Consider the following 18,572-nt stretch of genomic DNA (forward strand, 5'->3'; position numbering starts at 1 on the left):
AGACATTGGGCCAGTCCCAGGCCTTGACAAGCACCCTTGACCTTCAGATTCTACCTCTGGACTTGCCAACCTCAGTCTCTGACCTTTTTGGGCTTTGTACCTCTGGATTTTGCTGTGATCTTGACTTTCACCTTTGGTTTTGCCCTCCAGACTTTGCCAGTTCTGGGTCTCAACCTTGGGTCTTGCTGATTGCAGGCTTGACCTTCGAGCTTCAGCCCCAGATTTGCCAATCATGGATTTGAATTTCGGGCCTTGACTTACGGACTTGCACGACCACTGTGGCATGAGGTGGGGTAGAGTCACAGGCCCTTATTACTCCCGCCTGCATGGACCTCCGGATCAGACTTGCTGAATTGGGGATCATTGGTCTCCTCAGCACCTGCCGACCCAGCCTCCAGGAACGCTGATCCTCAACTGAGTTGCCCTCTGACCTGGACTCCAAACACCAGCTCCTGCCCCTGACTTTTCACTCTCCCTCATTCTTAAAGTTTGCAGCTCCAGGTTAATCCAAGCACATATTTGTGATGATGGCATTTACCTCCCTTTCATGCAATGAATCCCAGAGTTCTGTGCTCTGCATTGGGGAGAAATTCACCCAATTATCCTAATAATTTCGTCAAACTTTCTGTCCGGAGGCATTGGTCCTCGTAATTTAAAATGCCTTCAGTTAAGTCTCCCCTCAGTGGGTGTGTTCAAATGAACCAAGCCTATCTAATCTTTCCTCATAGCTGAAATTTTCCAGTCCTGTCAACCTCTTTGAAAAATCTCTCTGCACACTCTCCACTGTTATCTTTTTAAATATGACTATAACTGTGTGCAGTACCCCAGGCTGTAGTCTCATTGGCATTGTATAAGTTCCAGCATAATCTCCCTGCTTCTGTCTAATAAAAAAAGCATGCAGCTTGTATCCACTATATCAATCTGTCCAAATCCTTTGAGGGATCTATGGACATATTCTCTGTGGTTCTTCCTCACCTCAGTGTCCTTCCATCTGTTATATTTGCTTTGCTTTGTTGCTTCTCCCAAAAACAATATTTCCACTTTTCTGTCCAACAGTGAGGCTTTCTATATTTTAATGCAATCTAAAATATTCCTCAATGGTGCCTATAGCAACAATTTTTGTATATATTTTATTGTGCCCTCTATAAAAGGAAAGGTACGTTGCATCCGGAGTTTCTCCGGTTAGCGGACGATTTCCCTCCACGCCTCTCTGATGTAGTGGGGAACCGCGTACGAGGCAAGTTACAGCAGTGGTTTGCTATTGCCTTCTGCCGGGTGAGTTTCCAAAGAGATCACCAGCTCGTAACCCAGCACGGATGGAAAGCGTGCAGGGGAGCCGGCTGGATTCGAACTCGGGACCTTTCGTCCCAAAGTCCAGCACTGATGCCACTACACCACCAGCCAGGTCTGTGCCCTCCATACCCAAGTGTAAATCATTATCCTTCAAAAGGCTAGGGGCCAAGTACTGAAGCCCCAGAGCACCAATGATGATGGCTTCCAGTTACAAAATCACTCATTTACTTTCATTTGCTGCTGCTGCTGGGTCAATTTTGGACTCCTGTCAATTTGTCACTGTCCCTTCAGATGAAACTCATGAAAAGTGCGAGCACGTTTACTGTGTTTTACGAAATAGCTCCTTTTCAACAACCAGTAGATTTTAGATTTGAACAGCATTACTTTGTTCTATGCGACCACTCAAAACTATGGAGTCATTTTATTAAGATTGGTGCTCGTATATTAAGATACAACTGAAGTATTGTACTAAATGTGTTTAAAATTTTAACGACTTCAAATGATTTAAGTATTCAAAAATGGAAAGTGAAAGCACTTGGGGTTGCTTATGTTTCTATAGTTAACTTTGAAACATGCTAAATTAAATGGGTAGTTTAAATTTCCTTTTGCTAAATGATATAGACAAAAGTCTAATTTTTAAGAAGAAATGCAATGTCTGCTTTTGTATCAAAGTATTCTCTAGAATGCAAGCATTGGCGGATATATTTTTGCAGTCAGCTTTTTGTTTCTTTCTACATACATATAGATATGATTAGAAAAGATGTGTAGTTTTAAATAACTTCTAAAGACAAAAATATGTCCTTTTTTTTCAGTACTTTTGTTTGTCCGACTGAAATCATTGCTTTCAGTAACAAAGCAAGTGAGTTCCATGACGTAAACTGTGAAGTAATTGGTGTTTCTGTAGACTCTCATTTCTCTCACCTTGCCTGGATCAACACTCCAAAAAAGGTACAGAAGCATGCAGGAAGATTTTACACTCCTGCAATTGATTTTTTAAAATGAATTTTTGTTAGTTTTTGTGCAATAATTATGTAACTTAGTATTTAACAAAATAATATTCTGAATTATCAGCAATGCACTCAAGTTTTGGTGTTGAAAATTAAGCAGTGTCATCAGACTATTTCACAAGTGCAATGTGTTGTGAGGTAACAAATTCTTAAGATCTGTACAAAATAATGTTCTCTAAGTTAATTATCTTGGGATGGGAGATTTTTGTATTTATTGAGGCAAGAAAACAGAAATTATTGAGTGTGTTTCTATTAAGGTAATAAGAATTATATTTCAAAGTCAGTGTTATTTTAATTTACTAGTAAGTATCTTTTAAATTTATGCATTGGTTAAGTTTCCCCAATATTCATTCTTTTCTTCCAGAGTGGGGGTCTAGGGCACATGAATATACCACTGCTGTCCGATATAACAAAACAAATCTCACGGGATTATGGAGTGCTACTGGAAAATGCTGGTATTGCTCTAAGGTAAAGTATTTTGTTATAAGGGGTGCTTCCACTTCAGTCCCTCAGATATTAAATAGCTGATGAGACGATTGTGTAACCTGCAGATTCTGCCAGTGGTGGAGCAGGGGAACCTTAATGGCCAGGATGAATGGGCAATGTGGGAGCTGGTGCATTGCCTCTGCCATTCCACTGGGTGTCTGTGTGTTCCTAGTGAATAGTTGAGATTCTCACTGCCATCCTGAATGCTCCTCATTGACTTTGAACAATCACAGCCCAGGGATTCCCATGAGTTTGCGAGGATGTTAGACATGCAGTCATTAAGAACATTCTTCAATGTATTCTCTGTCCTGCAGATAATCTGTTGCTGTGACGGCATTCCGAACTGAGTGGCAGTTTTTGGAATCTGGTTTGTGCATGTGAATGACATTGGAACCTATTATGTGTATTTCAAAGATGTCCTGGAAAAGGTTAGTGTGGGGAGGTAGAGAATAATAGTACAGACAAAAAGTTTAAGATGTTGCAAGGTGCAGGGCTGTGGTAGTGAGGAGAAAAGAACTGAGCCCTATTTTAGTATAGATCATGAATTAAAGTTACTTGGTGCTGTAGAATTTGATGTTGAATCAAAAAAGCTGCAGTGTTCAGTTTGAAGATGAGGTAATATTCCTCGCTTGCAATAGACTTTGTTATAACAATGCAGGTGGCCAGAGTGAGATGAAGAGTTAAAGTGGTTAGGAACAGAAAGCTCAGGGGTAGCCCATGCATACTGAGTTCAGGTTCTCTGCAGAGTGATCTGCTTTTGGTTTCTCTGATTTAAAAAGTAGACCACCTGTGAACACGAAGTGCAGTATACAAGACTGGATGTGTAAGCAAATTGCTGCTTCACCCGCAAATCTGCAAAGACTGCTTTCCTGAACGGTGGACGGAGGAGAGATTGAGGGACATGTGTTTCATCTCCTACAGTTGCTTGGGTATGTGCCAGAAGAAATGGAGTAGTTGGTGGAAAATAATGGGGGAAGGAGTCACCAAAGAATGGTCCCTTCAAAATACTGAAGGGGCATGAGTGGGGAGAAAAAGATGTCTGGAGCTGGCAGAAGATACAAGGGAGAATCTGCTGAATACAAGTACTGGAGACACAGAATGCAAAAACTATACTTCAGGAAAGGGTGTGAGAGCAGAGGTGTAGGAAACAAATGGAAAGCATTCAAGGGTACTGACTGTTGAAATGGAGGGAGAGCCACTGTTTAGAAAGATGGAAGATATTTTAGAGGCATCCATATAGTACAGTGATTCCCAATCTGGGGTCCACGGACCCCTCAGTTAATGGTAGTGGTCCATGGCATAAAGAATGTTGGGAACCCCTGGTGTAGTAAGTCTCATCATTGGAGCAAATATAATGGAGATGGGGAAACTGGGAAAATGGAATGGAGACTTTACTGGAAGCAAGGGAGGAAGAAGCATTGTCAAGATAGCTGGAAAATTCTGTTTTGTAACAGATGGTGTTTGCTGTGTATGCATGCAAAAAAAACTAATCTCAGGTGCATTTATGGTGACATATATGTAATAAAATATGTACTTGCCTCCTTTGGTGGAAACACAGATCCTGTAAGAGAAGAGTCAGAGAGGGACCATGTGAAGCTGAGAGATGCTTGGAAATTTGCAGCAAAACTGAAGGCATTTTTTGCATCTTAAGTGAAGGGAACAGAATCAATACAATTGTAGAAAGAGTGGAAAGAGAGAATCACATATCCCAAAAAGGTTGGATTTAATTTGGGCCTTTTGTAAGTTCCCATAGTTAACGTTGATCTGGGATTTAAATAAAAGACTCCAGCATGACTATGAGCCACATGTAGAAGTTATTTCCTTTCCTTTTCACTGTCATGATTAACTTTTGAAGTCCTGGAGAACAGACAGCAATACTTTATTGAGATTGGCTTTGCAGGCTTGCCTGGTGCAACACTTAGAGCAGAGACATGGAGAAGAGCCAAGTTCTGGTGACTGGAATGGTTTTCGGATACAAATGAGTGTCGGGAGTTTTAGAACTAAGGTGCACCTAAATCCACAAATAAAGGATAAATGCAGCAAAGTCTTAGATGTGTTGTGCCAAAAGCCAGGTCTAGGAGAGTTGTACAAAAATTATTTCCATCAGTAAACAGAAGATGCATATTTCTGGTGTTGGAAATTGAGGGATAACTTTTTAGAGTGAATCGAATGTATATTTCAAAACTTAGAGATAATGGGTATTGAGCAAGGACTAATTGGTTGGCATTCTCAGAGAGCTTGACTGTTAGTTCACTGTTATGAATTATACCCTTCTGCTCACAAAAGGTTAATGGCTGTGCCTTCTACAACAAAGCTCCACAGTAACAAAAAACGTGTCGCATTTTGTGGGATTTCGATAGACCAACAACAAGTAGATATTAGAAGAGAAAAGTGATGCTCCCTGTCATTGGTCTGTCCTTGATTGAAGATGCTGATTAATGTTAAAGTCAATCAGGCATCTATTTATTGTTTACTCTTTAAATTAGATGATCACCCCAAATTAAATGTTTATGATTGAATTAAATGTCTATTTTTGTTATTCTCTCTGGTCCTGTACCTGTTTGTTAACACTATTCATGCAAATGTTATTGTTCTTGTTATGTTAAAGCAAAGGGAAAATTTAGAATTTTGTGTTAGCATTTAAGCGATTGGAGCAAAGATGTTTCTGCGATGAAGCAATAATATGTTTCAATTACCTAGAGTTCTTTCTACTTCCTTTATCTTGTATCTGTGACCTAAACTTGTCAGTATTTTTCAGCTATGCTGGCAAATTTGTTCTTGAATAAGGCATTTCATGCTTGCCGTTCATTTCGCAAAGCAGATTTCATCTAATCATTTTGATAAAAAGTGGTCCAAATTGGAAATAAGCATCCATGTGCTAATTGAGAGCTCCTACTTAGTTTTGAATATTCATATTTTTCAGATTATTTTAATGGTTTTATCCTGGAAAGTTACAGCTTCAAATCTGACATGAAGTAAAATGTGATTAGCCTTTGAAGTGAAATTTTAAAAAAATGGTAACTTTTCTAAATTTTAATTTTACCAGAGGTCTTTTCATTATTGATGTTAATGGAATTATCAAGCACATAGGCATCAATGATCTGCCTGTAGGTCGCAGTGCTGAAGAAACTCTGCGCTTAGTTAAGGCATTTCAATTTGTTGAAACCCATGGAGAAGTTTGCCCAGCAGAGTGGACCCCTAACTCTCCAACGGTATGTAATATTGCACTTAATTTAGCAGCTCAATAAATTAGTTGGGCTAAGCATTTGTGGAACAAGCAAACAATTTAGTTGTAAAGTAATTAACTTAAGTTTTGCATCACTTACAGAAGTTATATTTTCCTACAGTTTCTTCAAATGTCAAGCAATTTAAAGCAATTCTTCAAGCAATTTAAAATTGTGCTAGCTAACTTCCTAACAAGTGGATAGCTGTGATATCAATATAAACTCAAAAATGTTCTTGCTTTCAGTAAAACAAAAGCTAGATGCCTGTTAGGTCTGAGTTATAATCCTCTTAATGTGGTACCTTGCTTGTCCCTTTTCAAGTCCTGTTTTGAAAATAAAGGAGCAGTTTGAACTAAAATATGAATGAGCAATTCTATTGTGTGTAGAGTTGCTCTAGAAATTGGTAGCTCATAGCATTTTGATATGCATTCCCATTCACTGAGATTGTATATACAGTAAATGGGTTTAAAATAGCACTTGATTTGCTAAATCCTAATGATGCTCTGTAAGCAGACTTTCAAATTTAGGTGGTAATGGGTTTTCTGTGATTTCATAGTTTGGGGTACCATTCCCTGAAATTTTCAATTGCCTCAGAAGGTATTTGGCATCTTGCCTTGGCTTTCTGCCTGACATAGGCAACTTGGTGTGGAATGGGAGGTTGAAATTATATTTCCATCTGTTTGACTAAATCACTCTATTGTACTATTAGTTTAACCTTCTGGTTTTTACTTCTCTCCCCAACCTGCAGTATTTCCCCATTATATAGATTTTAGTGAGAAGTTGCATTTTAATTTTAATTCCCAGACTAACATAGATGAAGCAGATTCAGTATATCGTAAGTGTCATTATTCATAAATTATTGTTAAACTTCTTGGATTATATTCATTCTATAATATTTTATTAAACCATAAAACATATTTGTCTGTTAATCCTTCCATTTGTTTTACAGATCAAGCCTTCCCCAGAAGCTTCCAAAGAATATTTTTCTCAAGTCAATGAATAACATCTAATATCCATGCCTTTTATTGGTGTATTTTGTTGATGTTTGGACAGAATGACTACTTGGATGTGGAGGTTTTCTTTATCTGGGATAAGTTGTCCCGTAAGGTTAGAGTCAGCAATAGGCCTAATGTTTAACCATTGAATCTTATCATGTAAAATAAAAACTATACTACTGAATGTTCCTTTGCTGTTTAATACAGTATTGTGCAAATGTCTTAGGCACACGTATATAGCTAGGGTGTCTCAGAAGTTGCATAATACTGTAGTTGTCAATATGGAGCAGAGAGCAAGTTTGTAAGTCTGGCGGGAGCAAAGGATGTTGGGAATGGCAAGGGTGGAGCTCTCCGAAAACAGCGTGGGACGGGTGGCAGAGAAGGAGTGCCGGGGTGCAGGGTGGCATGGATGCAGACACACCCAGCCCTGAGACACCAAGCAAAGTCATTTCATTCCAAACAATTGGTTTATTGCTCATTATGGAATGTCTCTCTGGTGCTTCCCACTCCCTCCCCTCTTCCTTCCCCTTTTCCCAACCATGATTTCGTTCTCCCAGCCCTCTTTCTACTCTCAGTCCACAGTAGAGACTGGTATTAGAATCAGGTTTATCATCACATATGTCATAAAATTTGTTCTTGATTTTTGCCGCAGCAGTGTGCAGTGCAATACTTAAAATTAATACAATACTATGCAAAAGTCTTAGGCATCCTGGCTATATATGTATGTGCCTAAGACTTTTGCACAGTACAATATGATGTTCATCTAAAGTAAACCAGAACAGAAATTCTGTACCAACTAATGAATCACAAAATTAAACCAATGTTTTCTTTATACAAGAAAGTTTCAAATATAATCACCTAAATTGCATTTAATTCTGTAATTCTAAGTTATACCCGATACTCTAAATAAAGGTACGAGTTCCTAAATTTATTGTCATCCAATTTTTTTCCAAGCCATTGCACTGCTGAGGCGCATCATGCAATTTTTCAAAAATGTAAACCAAGCCAAATTTTATTTGGTACTGAATGAATCGTTGGCAAGAATTCTACATAGTATTTGTGCATTATTGGTAATTAAAAGATTGTCATTTTGTGTTGTATCTGGTATTACCAACCTAGATCTTCTCACAGGAAAATTCATTTGTTTACATGTCTTGTTAGAAGTTCTCTTCCAAGATTAAGTATATCTGCTAAAATGACTGGCTGTTTTTCCTCATAATTTAGGCAACAGTATTAACAAAGTAAAGGGGAATATTACTATGATTATATTACTAAAGGATGGGTTACTTTGAGATTTATCTCTGGTTCGACACCTCCAACCTGAGGAAACATTGATTCTGCATCTATCCTATTAATTCCTAAAAGAAGTGTGTAGATTTTGGAAGGGTCATCTCTAATTGTTTATCAAGACACTACAAGCCCAATGTCCTTAATTTTTCTTCATGACAAACGTGCCATCCCAACTTTCCCTTTTGCAAGCACATTCTTCCTTTGACAGGGAGATGAGCCCTGTTTGCAGTTTTCTGGATGTGGTCTTATCGGGTAAAACATTTCTTCTCTCATATTCAAATATTATGTTAATGACTTAGACCCTTTTAAAATCTTCTGGTTCTAATGAATGTCGATGTTTGCTTTCTTTACTGCTTGGAGACCAGTCCCTTGTCCAGTAATTTTAAGGTTTTTTTAGCTTTGATATCTAGTAAATAGATATTAAGTATGTGGAACACATTTTTAATGTAAAGCTTCATATGTTACATTACTGATCACAAATCCATTACATTGAAATAAATCTTCACATGTGAACACTGACAAATTTAACAATTCCTTCCTTCATCGTAATGTACAAATCAAGTGACTTGAATTTAGCCCAGTCTTTCTCATTGATAAAATGATAGTGGTGACCAGAATATCAATCCTTGTGAATAGCAGTAGGGGAAAACCAAGTTCTAACTTGATCTTATTAAGAATTTTCTGTATGCTTATCATTTTTTCCATCAGACCTAAATAAATCTATTTCTTTCAGTACTAATCTTGTACATTTAATTTCTCCTAAATAAGTATAATTCTCTGACATGGTCAGTCTGTTTGTAATGGATTTCTCAAGCTCTGCTTTCTTTTCCAAATGCAAACATAAAATAACACACAAACTCAAATTCTGCAGATGCTGGAAATCCAAAGCGCACACAAACTACTGGAGGAACTCAGTAGGTCAGGTAGCATCCATGGAAATGAATAAACAGTTGATGTTTTGGGTGGAGAGCCTTTTTCAGGGCTAGAGAGGAAGGGGGAAGGCGTTAGAATAAAAAGATGGGGGAGGGGAAAGGGGATAGCTAAAAGGTGATAGGTGAAGTCAGGTGGGTACGAGAGGTGAAGGGCTGGAGAGGAAGGAATCTGATAGGAGAGGGTGTGGAGCATAGGAGAAAGGGAAGGAGGAGGGCACCGGTGGAGGGGATAGGTGAGAAGAGGTAAGAGGCCAAAGTTGGAAACAGAAGAGGGGAGAAGGGGGAATTTTTTTTTAACTGGAAGCAGGAATGGATACTCATGCCATTGGTTTGGAGGCTATCCAGAAGGAATATAAGGTGTTGATCTGGCGCCCTAATGGTGGCCTCATTGTGGCACAAGAGGAGGCCATGGACCAACATGTCAGAATGGAAATGGGAATCAGAATTAAAATGCTTGGCCACCGAGAAGTCCACTTTTGCCATATGGAGTGGGAGATGCTTGGCAAGGTGACCGACCAATTTACAATGGGCCTCACCAGTGTAGAGCGGGCTGCTTCGGGAAGATTGGATGACAATGAATGAGCCCAGCAGATTTGCAGGTAAAGTGTTGCCTCACCTGGAAGGACTGTTTATTCCCCTGAATAGAGGTAAATGGCTGTTGTAGCACTTAGACTGCAGGGATTAAGTGCTGGAAAGGACATTAGTGAGGGATGAATGGGCATGGAATCACAGAGTGCTGAAAGCAGAGAGTGGGGGGAAGTAAAGATATGTTTGGTAGTAGGATCTCTTTGAAGGTGGTGGAAGTTGCAGAGGCTCATGGGGACAAGATTAAGCTGGTGGGAAGATGGGGTGAGCATGGTTGTTCAGGAAATGGAGGGAATGTAGGTGTGGGCAGTGTCAATGGGGGAGGAAGAGAAATTGCTTTGAAGGAAGATATTTCTGATATCCTGGGAAGGAAAGCCACGTCTTGGGAACAGATGCGATGGAAACAATGGAGCTGAGAAAAGGGAATAGCATTTTTACAGGTGATGGGGTGTGAAGAGGAATAGCCAAGATAACCATGGGAATCGGTAGATTTATAAAACGATGTTGGTCAACAGTTAAAATAACACAGTAGGCTGTAGAGCATCTGTGGGGAAAAAATCAAGGAGTTGACTCACCTTTCATCAGAGCTTGGAGATGTTGGCGATAACCAGGATCACTGAGTTTTTCCCATTACATTTACAGCACTTCTCTTGTCACACCTTCATCTCCTTCCCAGCAAAGGATAACATTGCCCTTATCACCTTTACCACTCAGCCAATAAACTCAGTAGAGCGTCTTTTGCAATTTTTATGACTAACATGAGGATATGATGAAGCACACATTTCTTTCCCCTCTTGTTATTCTGAACTAATTATTCCCTCCAGGGCATTCCATCTCCTCCAATAATCATCCCTTTCACATGGCACCAAGGCAGTAGCTTTAGTACCTGACAGAACTCAGCAGGTCAGGGAATTGATACATAGTTGATGTTTTGGGCTGACACCCGTCTTCAGGACTGAGAGGGAAGGGGGAAGATGCCAGAATAAAAAGGTGGGGGGGGGGAGGAGAAGGAGGTTAGCTGGAACGTGATAGATGAAGCCAGGTGGGTAGGAAAGGTCAATGGCTAGAGAAGAAGGAATTTAATAGGAAAGGAGAGTGGACCATAGGAGAAAGGGAAGAAGAGGGGACCCATGAGGAACCTGTCCTTTCCTGCCTATAGCCCTTTCCTACTGTCTAGTTGCAATTTCCAGGTAAAACATCAATTTCAGATTATACCTAGCTGCTTACTGTGTGGTATTTACACTGAGAGACCAAACACTGATTACAGATATTATGCTAATGAATTTAGCTACAAAGCCATTGAGTGTTAATATGTGAGTTTTCCATTTACAATTCAATTTTTCTGGGAAGATTCTACCAACGTACCTATAATATTTTTAATATATGAAATATTGCTGAACAAAGTGTCTCTCTGATGCATAATCTACACGTAAATCACAAAATACTTGTACTGCTTTGTGGAAAGCTTCAGTGTTGCAATACGATCCCAACCTGATTGCCTATCAGTTTCGTTCTCTTTCTGACTCTTGTCTTGGCCTTTGCATTGTAATTTAGAAACATCTGTGGGAGTGGGGTAAAAGGGTGGGTTGGGGAGGTGGTGGTGTGTACAGAGAGTTTAAGTAGAAGATGAAAGGAGAATTCATAAAACTTATAAAATTCTTACTGGGCTTGACAGGCTGGGAGATTCTTTTTGCCAGATTTATGAATCACAAGTTTCAAAATAAGTGGTAGGATTTTCCCTTTTCCCTTAAGCACCACAAAGTTCAAAGTAAATTTATCATCAAAGTACATATATGTCACCATATACAAATCCTGAGATTGATTTTCTTGCAGGCAATCACAGTAAATACAAGAAGTCCGATGCACTTTTGTAAAGAAGTGACCTGTATAAATGACATGCAAAACAATTTTTTTCACTACATTTCAGTACATGTGGCAATAATTGCCTTGCTAGTCTGTTTAAGACAGTATAGGGAAAAAAGTATTTTATTTTCTATCTTAGAGTTAATTGAAAGGAGGGGTTCATCAGTTTCTGTGGTAGAAGGTGACCTTTATCTTGCCGAGTGGCAGGATTGAAGATTCAGGAGGCCTACTGTACTTCTATTTCTTGTGTTGAACAAGTACCTTGCTTTTACATATGGACATGCTACAGCCTTCTGTGTCCAACTGTTTCAGGAAATGCAGCAAAAGAGCACTTCAGCCTTAGTTTTTGAACTTCTTTCCTGTGGTAATTTCAAGACTTGAAATTGTCCACTCTGTCAGGAAAAATGCGAATGAAGAAGCAGAGAGATCTAAATGTCCTAGGAAATATCTGCAAAGGATACAGCGAGTAATTCGGAAAGCTAAGAGAATGTTATTGTTAATGCTTGGAGTTGAATACCAAATTGGCAGGTTATGCTCTGTGGGCCATTCCTGAGGCCACATCAGGCGGGCAGTGTAAAGTCCATTCATTGGTTATGTGCCATATCATATGGCAGAGGCGATCATGGCCTTTTCAGTACCGTGACTGCTCTTAGCAAATTTTTCTATAGAACTGGTTTGCATTTGCCTTCTGGGCAGTGTCTTTACAAGACAAGTGACCCCAGCCATTATCAATACTGTTCAGAAACTGTCTGCCTGGTGCTCGCATAACCAGGAATTGTGATATGCACCAGCTGCTCATACGACCATCCACCACCTGTTCCCGTGGCTTCACGTGACCCTGATCGGGGGCTAAGTAGGTGCTACACCTTGCCCAAGGGTGACCTGCAGGCTAGAGGAGAAAAAGAGTGCTTTACACCTCTTTTGGTAGAGGCGTATCTCCACCCTGCCACCCAAAGCACAGTATTGGATGTAAATGTATTGGAAACAGTTTACAGGGATTTACTTGACTAATAGCTGAAATGGTCAGTTGTCCTTTAAGAAGAGGTTCAATGGGCTTTTATCGCCAACAACTTGAGGAATGAGAAGTGACTTAATTAAAGCAGAAGGTTCTGAAGTCTTGATGCAGAGACAAGTTTCTTCTAGGAGAATCGAGAGTTAAAGGTCACTTGTTTAAATATACAGGATTTAAGAAGATATGGCAAAATATTTTCTTAAAGGGAGTTGTTGGTCCTTGGACCTCCCTTTCTTAAAGGCTGTTGGACTTGGAGTATTTCACTGTTTTAAAGGCTGAGTTGATAAAATTTTGATAGGTAAGAATGTGAAAGGTTACTGGGATTAAGTGAGAATATGGAATTGAGTTTGCATTCAGATCAGCCATGATTTGACTGAGTGGCCTTCCTTTTTCTGTCTTTCCCCAGCCTTTTCTCAGAATCAGAATCAAGTTTATTGTCACTGACATACACTCTATTAATATTAAGTACACCTGTACATGTGCTCATTAACATAAATAGATAATCAGCTAATCATGTGGCAGCAACTCAGTACAATAAAAGCATGCAGACATGGCCAAGAGGTTCAGTTGTTCAGACTAAACATCAGAATGGGGGAAGAATTATAAGTGACTTTGACCGTGTAATTATTGCTAGTGCCAGGCAGGGTGGTTTGAGTATCTCAGAAACTGCTGATACCTTGGGATTTTCACACACCACAATCTCTTAAGAGTTTACTGAGAATGGTGTGAAAAACAAGAAAATGTCCAGTGAGTGGCAGTACTGAGGGTGCAAATGCCTTGTTGATGAGAGAGGTCAGAGGAGAATGGCCAGACTGCTTCAAGCTGACAGTAACACAAATAGACACACGTTACAACAGTGGTGTGCAAAGACCATCTCTAAGCGGCCAACACATCAAACCTTAAAGTGGATGTGTTACAGCAGCAGAAGACCACGAACATACAGTCAGTGGCCACCTAAATTGGGAACACGGAGTGTATATCATGAAATGCAATGTTTTGTGGCAGCAGTACAGTGCAATACATATACAATTACTATAAGTTACAAAAAATATATAAAATATAAATGAACAGTGCAAAAAGAGAGCAAAATTGTGAGATAGTGTCCATGATTCATGGGCCATTGAGAAATCTGCTGGTGGAGGGGAAGAAGCTGTTCCTAAAATTTTGAGTGTGCATCCTTAGGCTCCTGTACCTCCTCCCTGATGCTAGTGAGAAGTTAGCATGTCATGGATGATGACAGTCCTTAATGATGGATGCTGTATTTTGAAGATATCCTTGATGTTGGGGAGGCTAGTGCCCATGATGGAGCTGGGTGAGTACACAACCCTCTGCAGCTTTTCTTGAGAATTCCATAATGGACAGTGATGCAACCAGTGAGAGTGCTCTCAACAATATATCTGTTGAAATGTGTTGGAGTCTTTAGTGATATACTAAGTCCCCTCAAACTTCAAAGTTCATAATATGTCACCATCAATAACCATGAAATTTATTTTCTTGTGGGTGTACTCAACAAATCCTATTGAAATATTGCTGCTGGCGTGTATTTTTCTTGATTGCCTCAATATGTTGGGCCCAGGAAAAGATCATCTGAGGTACTGACGTCCAGGAACTTGAAGCTGCTCACTCTTTCCACTGCTGAGGCCTCCATGAGGATGGGTGTGTGTTCTCCTGATATCCCCTTCCTGGCATTGAGAACAAGGTTGTTGTAGGGGCACCACTCAATCAGCTGATCTACCTCACTCTTGTATGCCTCCTCATCTCCATATACAGTTCTACCAAAAACAGATCTGTCATTGGTGAATTTATAGTTTGCATTTGAACTGTGTCTGGGCACACAGTCATGGGTGTGGAGAGGGTAGAGCAGTGGGCTAACATGTATCCTTGAGGTGCACCTCGGTTGGTTGTCAGTGAAGAGGAGATGTAATTTCTAATCTGCACTGATTGCAACGCCGACTGCAATTTGCAATCTATTGATTTTTTTTCTTGATCTGATGAAAGGACGTTGTCCTGAAATGGTTAGCTATGATTTTCCACAAATGCTTCCCAACTTTCTGAGTATTTCCAGTGTTTTGTTTACATACTTAAAAAAATTTCTTAAGTACCTCATGTCGATCAGTATCTCACACAACAATCTTTGATATTGCCTTTAAAGTAACTTCGCATGTGGCCTGCAGATGGAAGGATGATGGAATGGTGGAGCAGGTTCAATAGGCTGACTAGCCTGATTCTGCTCATACCATTAGATCTTATAATGGTCCAATTAAGTTGCCCGGTTGTAGCCAAATTATGATCATCGGCTCTGATTAAAATTCTGGGTAAAAACTTCCAGAGGTAGTTTTCTTAGTTTTTTTTTAATATATTCTCTATATTACCAGCGACCTGGGCTCAATTCCTGCCGCTACCTGTAAGAACTTTGTAGGTTCTGACCATGACTGCGTGGGTTCCTCTGGGCGCTCCAGTTTCCTCCCACAGTCTACAGGCATTCCGATTGGTAGGTTAATTGTTCATTGTAAATTGTCCCATCATTAGGCTAGGGTTAAATAGGGAGTTGCTAGGTGGCACAGCCTGAAGGGCCGGAAGGTCCTACTCCACACTCAATACATAAATAAATAAAAATAGAATTACTGAATCTAAGCCTGTCATGATGCTTGACATTCATCCTAATTCGAGTTTAGTTTGTAAAATAGCAATTAAACAATTAAATACACCCTCTTCTAATGTTATGCTGTGGCTCAATTTGTGTTTGCAGTGTATTTGAAAGTGAACTTGTTTTTGATTCATAACATATTATGACATTGACGATGCCCATATGCCCCTTGTCCTTGTGTAGACTCTGCAGGAGCTGTCTGTGTGCTCTTTCCCCTCCACTTGTATCTGTAATCCTAGACGGTTGCTATGTACCCTTCCTTTCACTATTTTGCACATTTTGTTGAGTTTGATATTTTCCAGCTGATTTTTATAAAGCTCTTTGTTCCTAACTTGAGTTCGTGAGCCTTGAACCAATTTTCCCCTTTATTCCTTCTGCAACTTGCCAACTTAGAAAGGTGATTTTCATATTTTGGTTCACATTCTTTGACCCTTTGGCAGATTTCTGGTCTGCTTCATAATGAGAGTTTTCATGTTTTCTCACTTTATAGTTCAGATTGTTGTCATCTGCGCCATTTTGCTTTTAATGTTATTTTCAATAAAATCAGCATGTTGCCCTGAAGGCATACTTCTCTATTTCGTACAAAGTGAAGGAATGCCATACCAATAAGAGCACTAGCCGTGGGCAGGTCGTGCTCCATTGCCCTCCATTTTGGTGTTAGAGATTATTATTTGGTTTCAAGATTTAAAAGATTCAAAGTACATTTATTATTAAAGTATGTATGCAGCATACAACTCTGAGATTCATCTTCCCCATAGACAGCACCAAGACAAAGAAAACTATGGAACGCCTTCAAAGAAAATAACCTCCCCCCCACCACACCACATGCAGAAAAGTGCAAATTGCAACAAAAAAGAGTGAAAACACAGGATATAAAACACAAAATCAAAAGAGTCCAGGCATATTCAGTTCAGCTCAGCAAACAAACTTTTTACTCCAGGTGATTGAATTCCCCTTTACATCATCGTTTTGAGGTCTGGAATCTGTCCTCATTTGAATGAGAGCCACTTAACTTTTGCAGACACCAGATAATTTTTGTGTGCAGTGACAAATTAATGTAGAGCCACACTGAGGTGGGTGAAGTCACCTGAAGTGCAAAAGCTGGCAGCCACTGATAACTGATTCGGAGAAGGAAAACCCTTTTGAAACTTTGACCACCAGATCGTTGAATGGTCAAACCCACAATTTGGTTATTCTTTAAAATAAATATAATCACAGTGCAAATACTTTATTTTGTGTCCAAATGCCTTCAATAATAGTGTGTTTCTTACCAGATTAAACATAGACTAAAAGTAGTAATTTTCCTAATGACATTTGGATTCTTCAGTCAGGCATACTCTAGATTTGTCTGGATGTTGCAATGTACCTACTCTTTTTTCATTATGTGGTCTATGTATGCATCCAGTATTTTACTGGCCAGATTTTGGCAAGACAAGATTGTTATACATATAGCTTATGTGAATAAAATTAAATGGCTGTGGCCACTTAATATTTAGTAGTAAATATGGGAATAAAATTTATTTATGGGCTTCAAGGAGTTGGATTATATTATTCGTGAGTGTGAACCTTTAAACTAGTGTTCAGGACCTTATACGGACCGGCAAATCTCAGTGCCCAGCAGAACAAATTTGATAACAAGAAACTGTGTGTGCCATTGAGACTGTTGTTTTCGCTTAATGGACAAATTGGGAATACTGTAATTGTTCTATTTGGAAAAAGTGGTACATGGTTAACTGAATGGCTTTCATAAAAAGTTATAATCTTAAATGGATTGGGTTGATGCATTTGAAGAAAGATTTATTGCCCTGGTATATGGTAGGGGTTTCCAGCCTGGGGTCCACAGACCCCTCAGTTAATGGTAAGGATCCATTGCGTAAAAGAGGTTGGAGACCCCTGAATTCCAGTATGATTAATATGAGTAATGATTAATATACAGTCTTCCAGCAGCAGTATCCCAAGACTAATCCTCATTTTACTGAGGATCTAAGTATTCCCTGAGCTACAAACATGGGCTTCCAATGTCCCATGATATTGACCTGAAGCTCATATTTGGCATGCCAAATCTCATGTGACTAGCTCAGCATGGTTTCGATAGGGATTCCACAAGCATTGAAAGGCATGCAGAAACAGACAAACTCTTTGGTCTTTTGTTCTCAAGCCGTTGGTCCCTGAGTCCAGGAAAGAATCCAGCTGCTATCAGCAAATATTAGACATTAACAGACCTAGTGTTTAAATTATACAGACACCTTACATGCTGCAAGCTCACAAAGAGTTAATGTGCCACTTGGAAATGTTCAGACTTTCATCCAATATCTCACAAAGTTTAATACAACACACCCTTTTATAATAATTGGAAGTGATATGTGATTACGCTCACTGCTGTAAAGTGGGAAACATGGTGATGAGTTTACACATAGCAAGCAGAAACAACTACGCAAGTGTTGTAATAATGTTGAAAGAAGTAGCATAAGTCTGCTGCTCTCTAAAGTTCCTTGGGATCATTTATTTTTTCTTGAGAAAGCAGTAGTTTAGTATTTCATATAAGGCTAGCACTTCTGATAATGCAGTCCTCTCTATATACTTCTGTGTCCTGGTGTGGGACTTGAACGCATGAAGCTTTGCCACAGAGCAAATGCGTGACAAACCAGAGTCCCAACCACCAACTGTTGACTTTGAAAGGACAAAGTTTGATGCTTGAAGTGCTTTCAAATATAATTATTTGTTATTACTTGTTAGGAAATGTACAAGATTTCACTATAGTACGACATTAGGTTATTAATCGCTTAAGTTCTCAAAACAGAATAGTTTTGAGTTGAGATTTAAAATAAACAACAGCACTTTAAATTCCTATGAGGAGCAGCTTGAGACAAGCAGGATCGTTATCATGATGCAGCAATGTGTTTAATATGCTCGTGAAGCAGACAATAGTTGGGGACATTGCTTAGTTCTCATTTGGAATACAGTATATATTACAACATTGAGCAGCCCCTGCTGGTTAGTTTGAGTAAACGTTGTAGCATATTGAGGTCTTGAGTGAATTTATATCACATCTTGTACTTTGTATTTCTCTGCACATTAATTTTATTTTTTGGGGGGACTATTTACATTCAAAACAGAAATTTGAAAATCAGTATAGAGTTGGTAAACTCTTGATAGCATTTGTAAATGCCATTTATTTTCCATTATGCTACCTTCTGTCTGGACAGTTTATTACCTTTGTCAATGCTGGCCTGTTCTG

At 39.3% G+C, this 18,572-nt stretch overlaps 1 protein-coding gene across 1 annotated transcript in view; it reads left to right on the plus strand.

Moving 5' to 3' along the window:
* prdx3 (peroxiredoxin 3) overlaps positions 1-9,030 on the plus strand; it is a 14,138-nt gene extending 5,108 nt beyond the window's left edge. Inside the window, exons 4-7 of the mRNA XM_072239530.1 lie at positions 2,106-2,241; positions 2,665-2,768; positions 5,833-5,998; positions 6,960-9,030. Coding sequence (XP_072095631.1) covers positions 2,106-2,241; positions 2,665-2,768; positions 5,833-5,998; positions 6,960-7,013 — 460 coding nt within the window. The 3' untranslated portion in view covers positions 7,014-9,030. The remainder of the gene's footprint in view (positions 1-2,105; positions 2,242-2,664; positions 2,769-5,832; positions 5,999-6,959) is intronic.
* Positions 9,031-18,572: the final 9,542 nt, after the last annotated feature.

This window comes from Mobula birostris, chromosome 21 (assembly GCF_030028105.1).
Source record: "Mobula birostris isolate sMobBir1 chromosome 21, sMobBir1.hap1, whole genome shotgun sequence".
NCBI lineage: Eukaryota > Metazoa > Chordata > Chondrichthyes > Myliobatiformes > Myliobatidae > Mobula > Mobula birostris.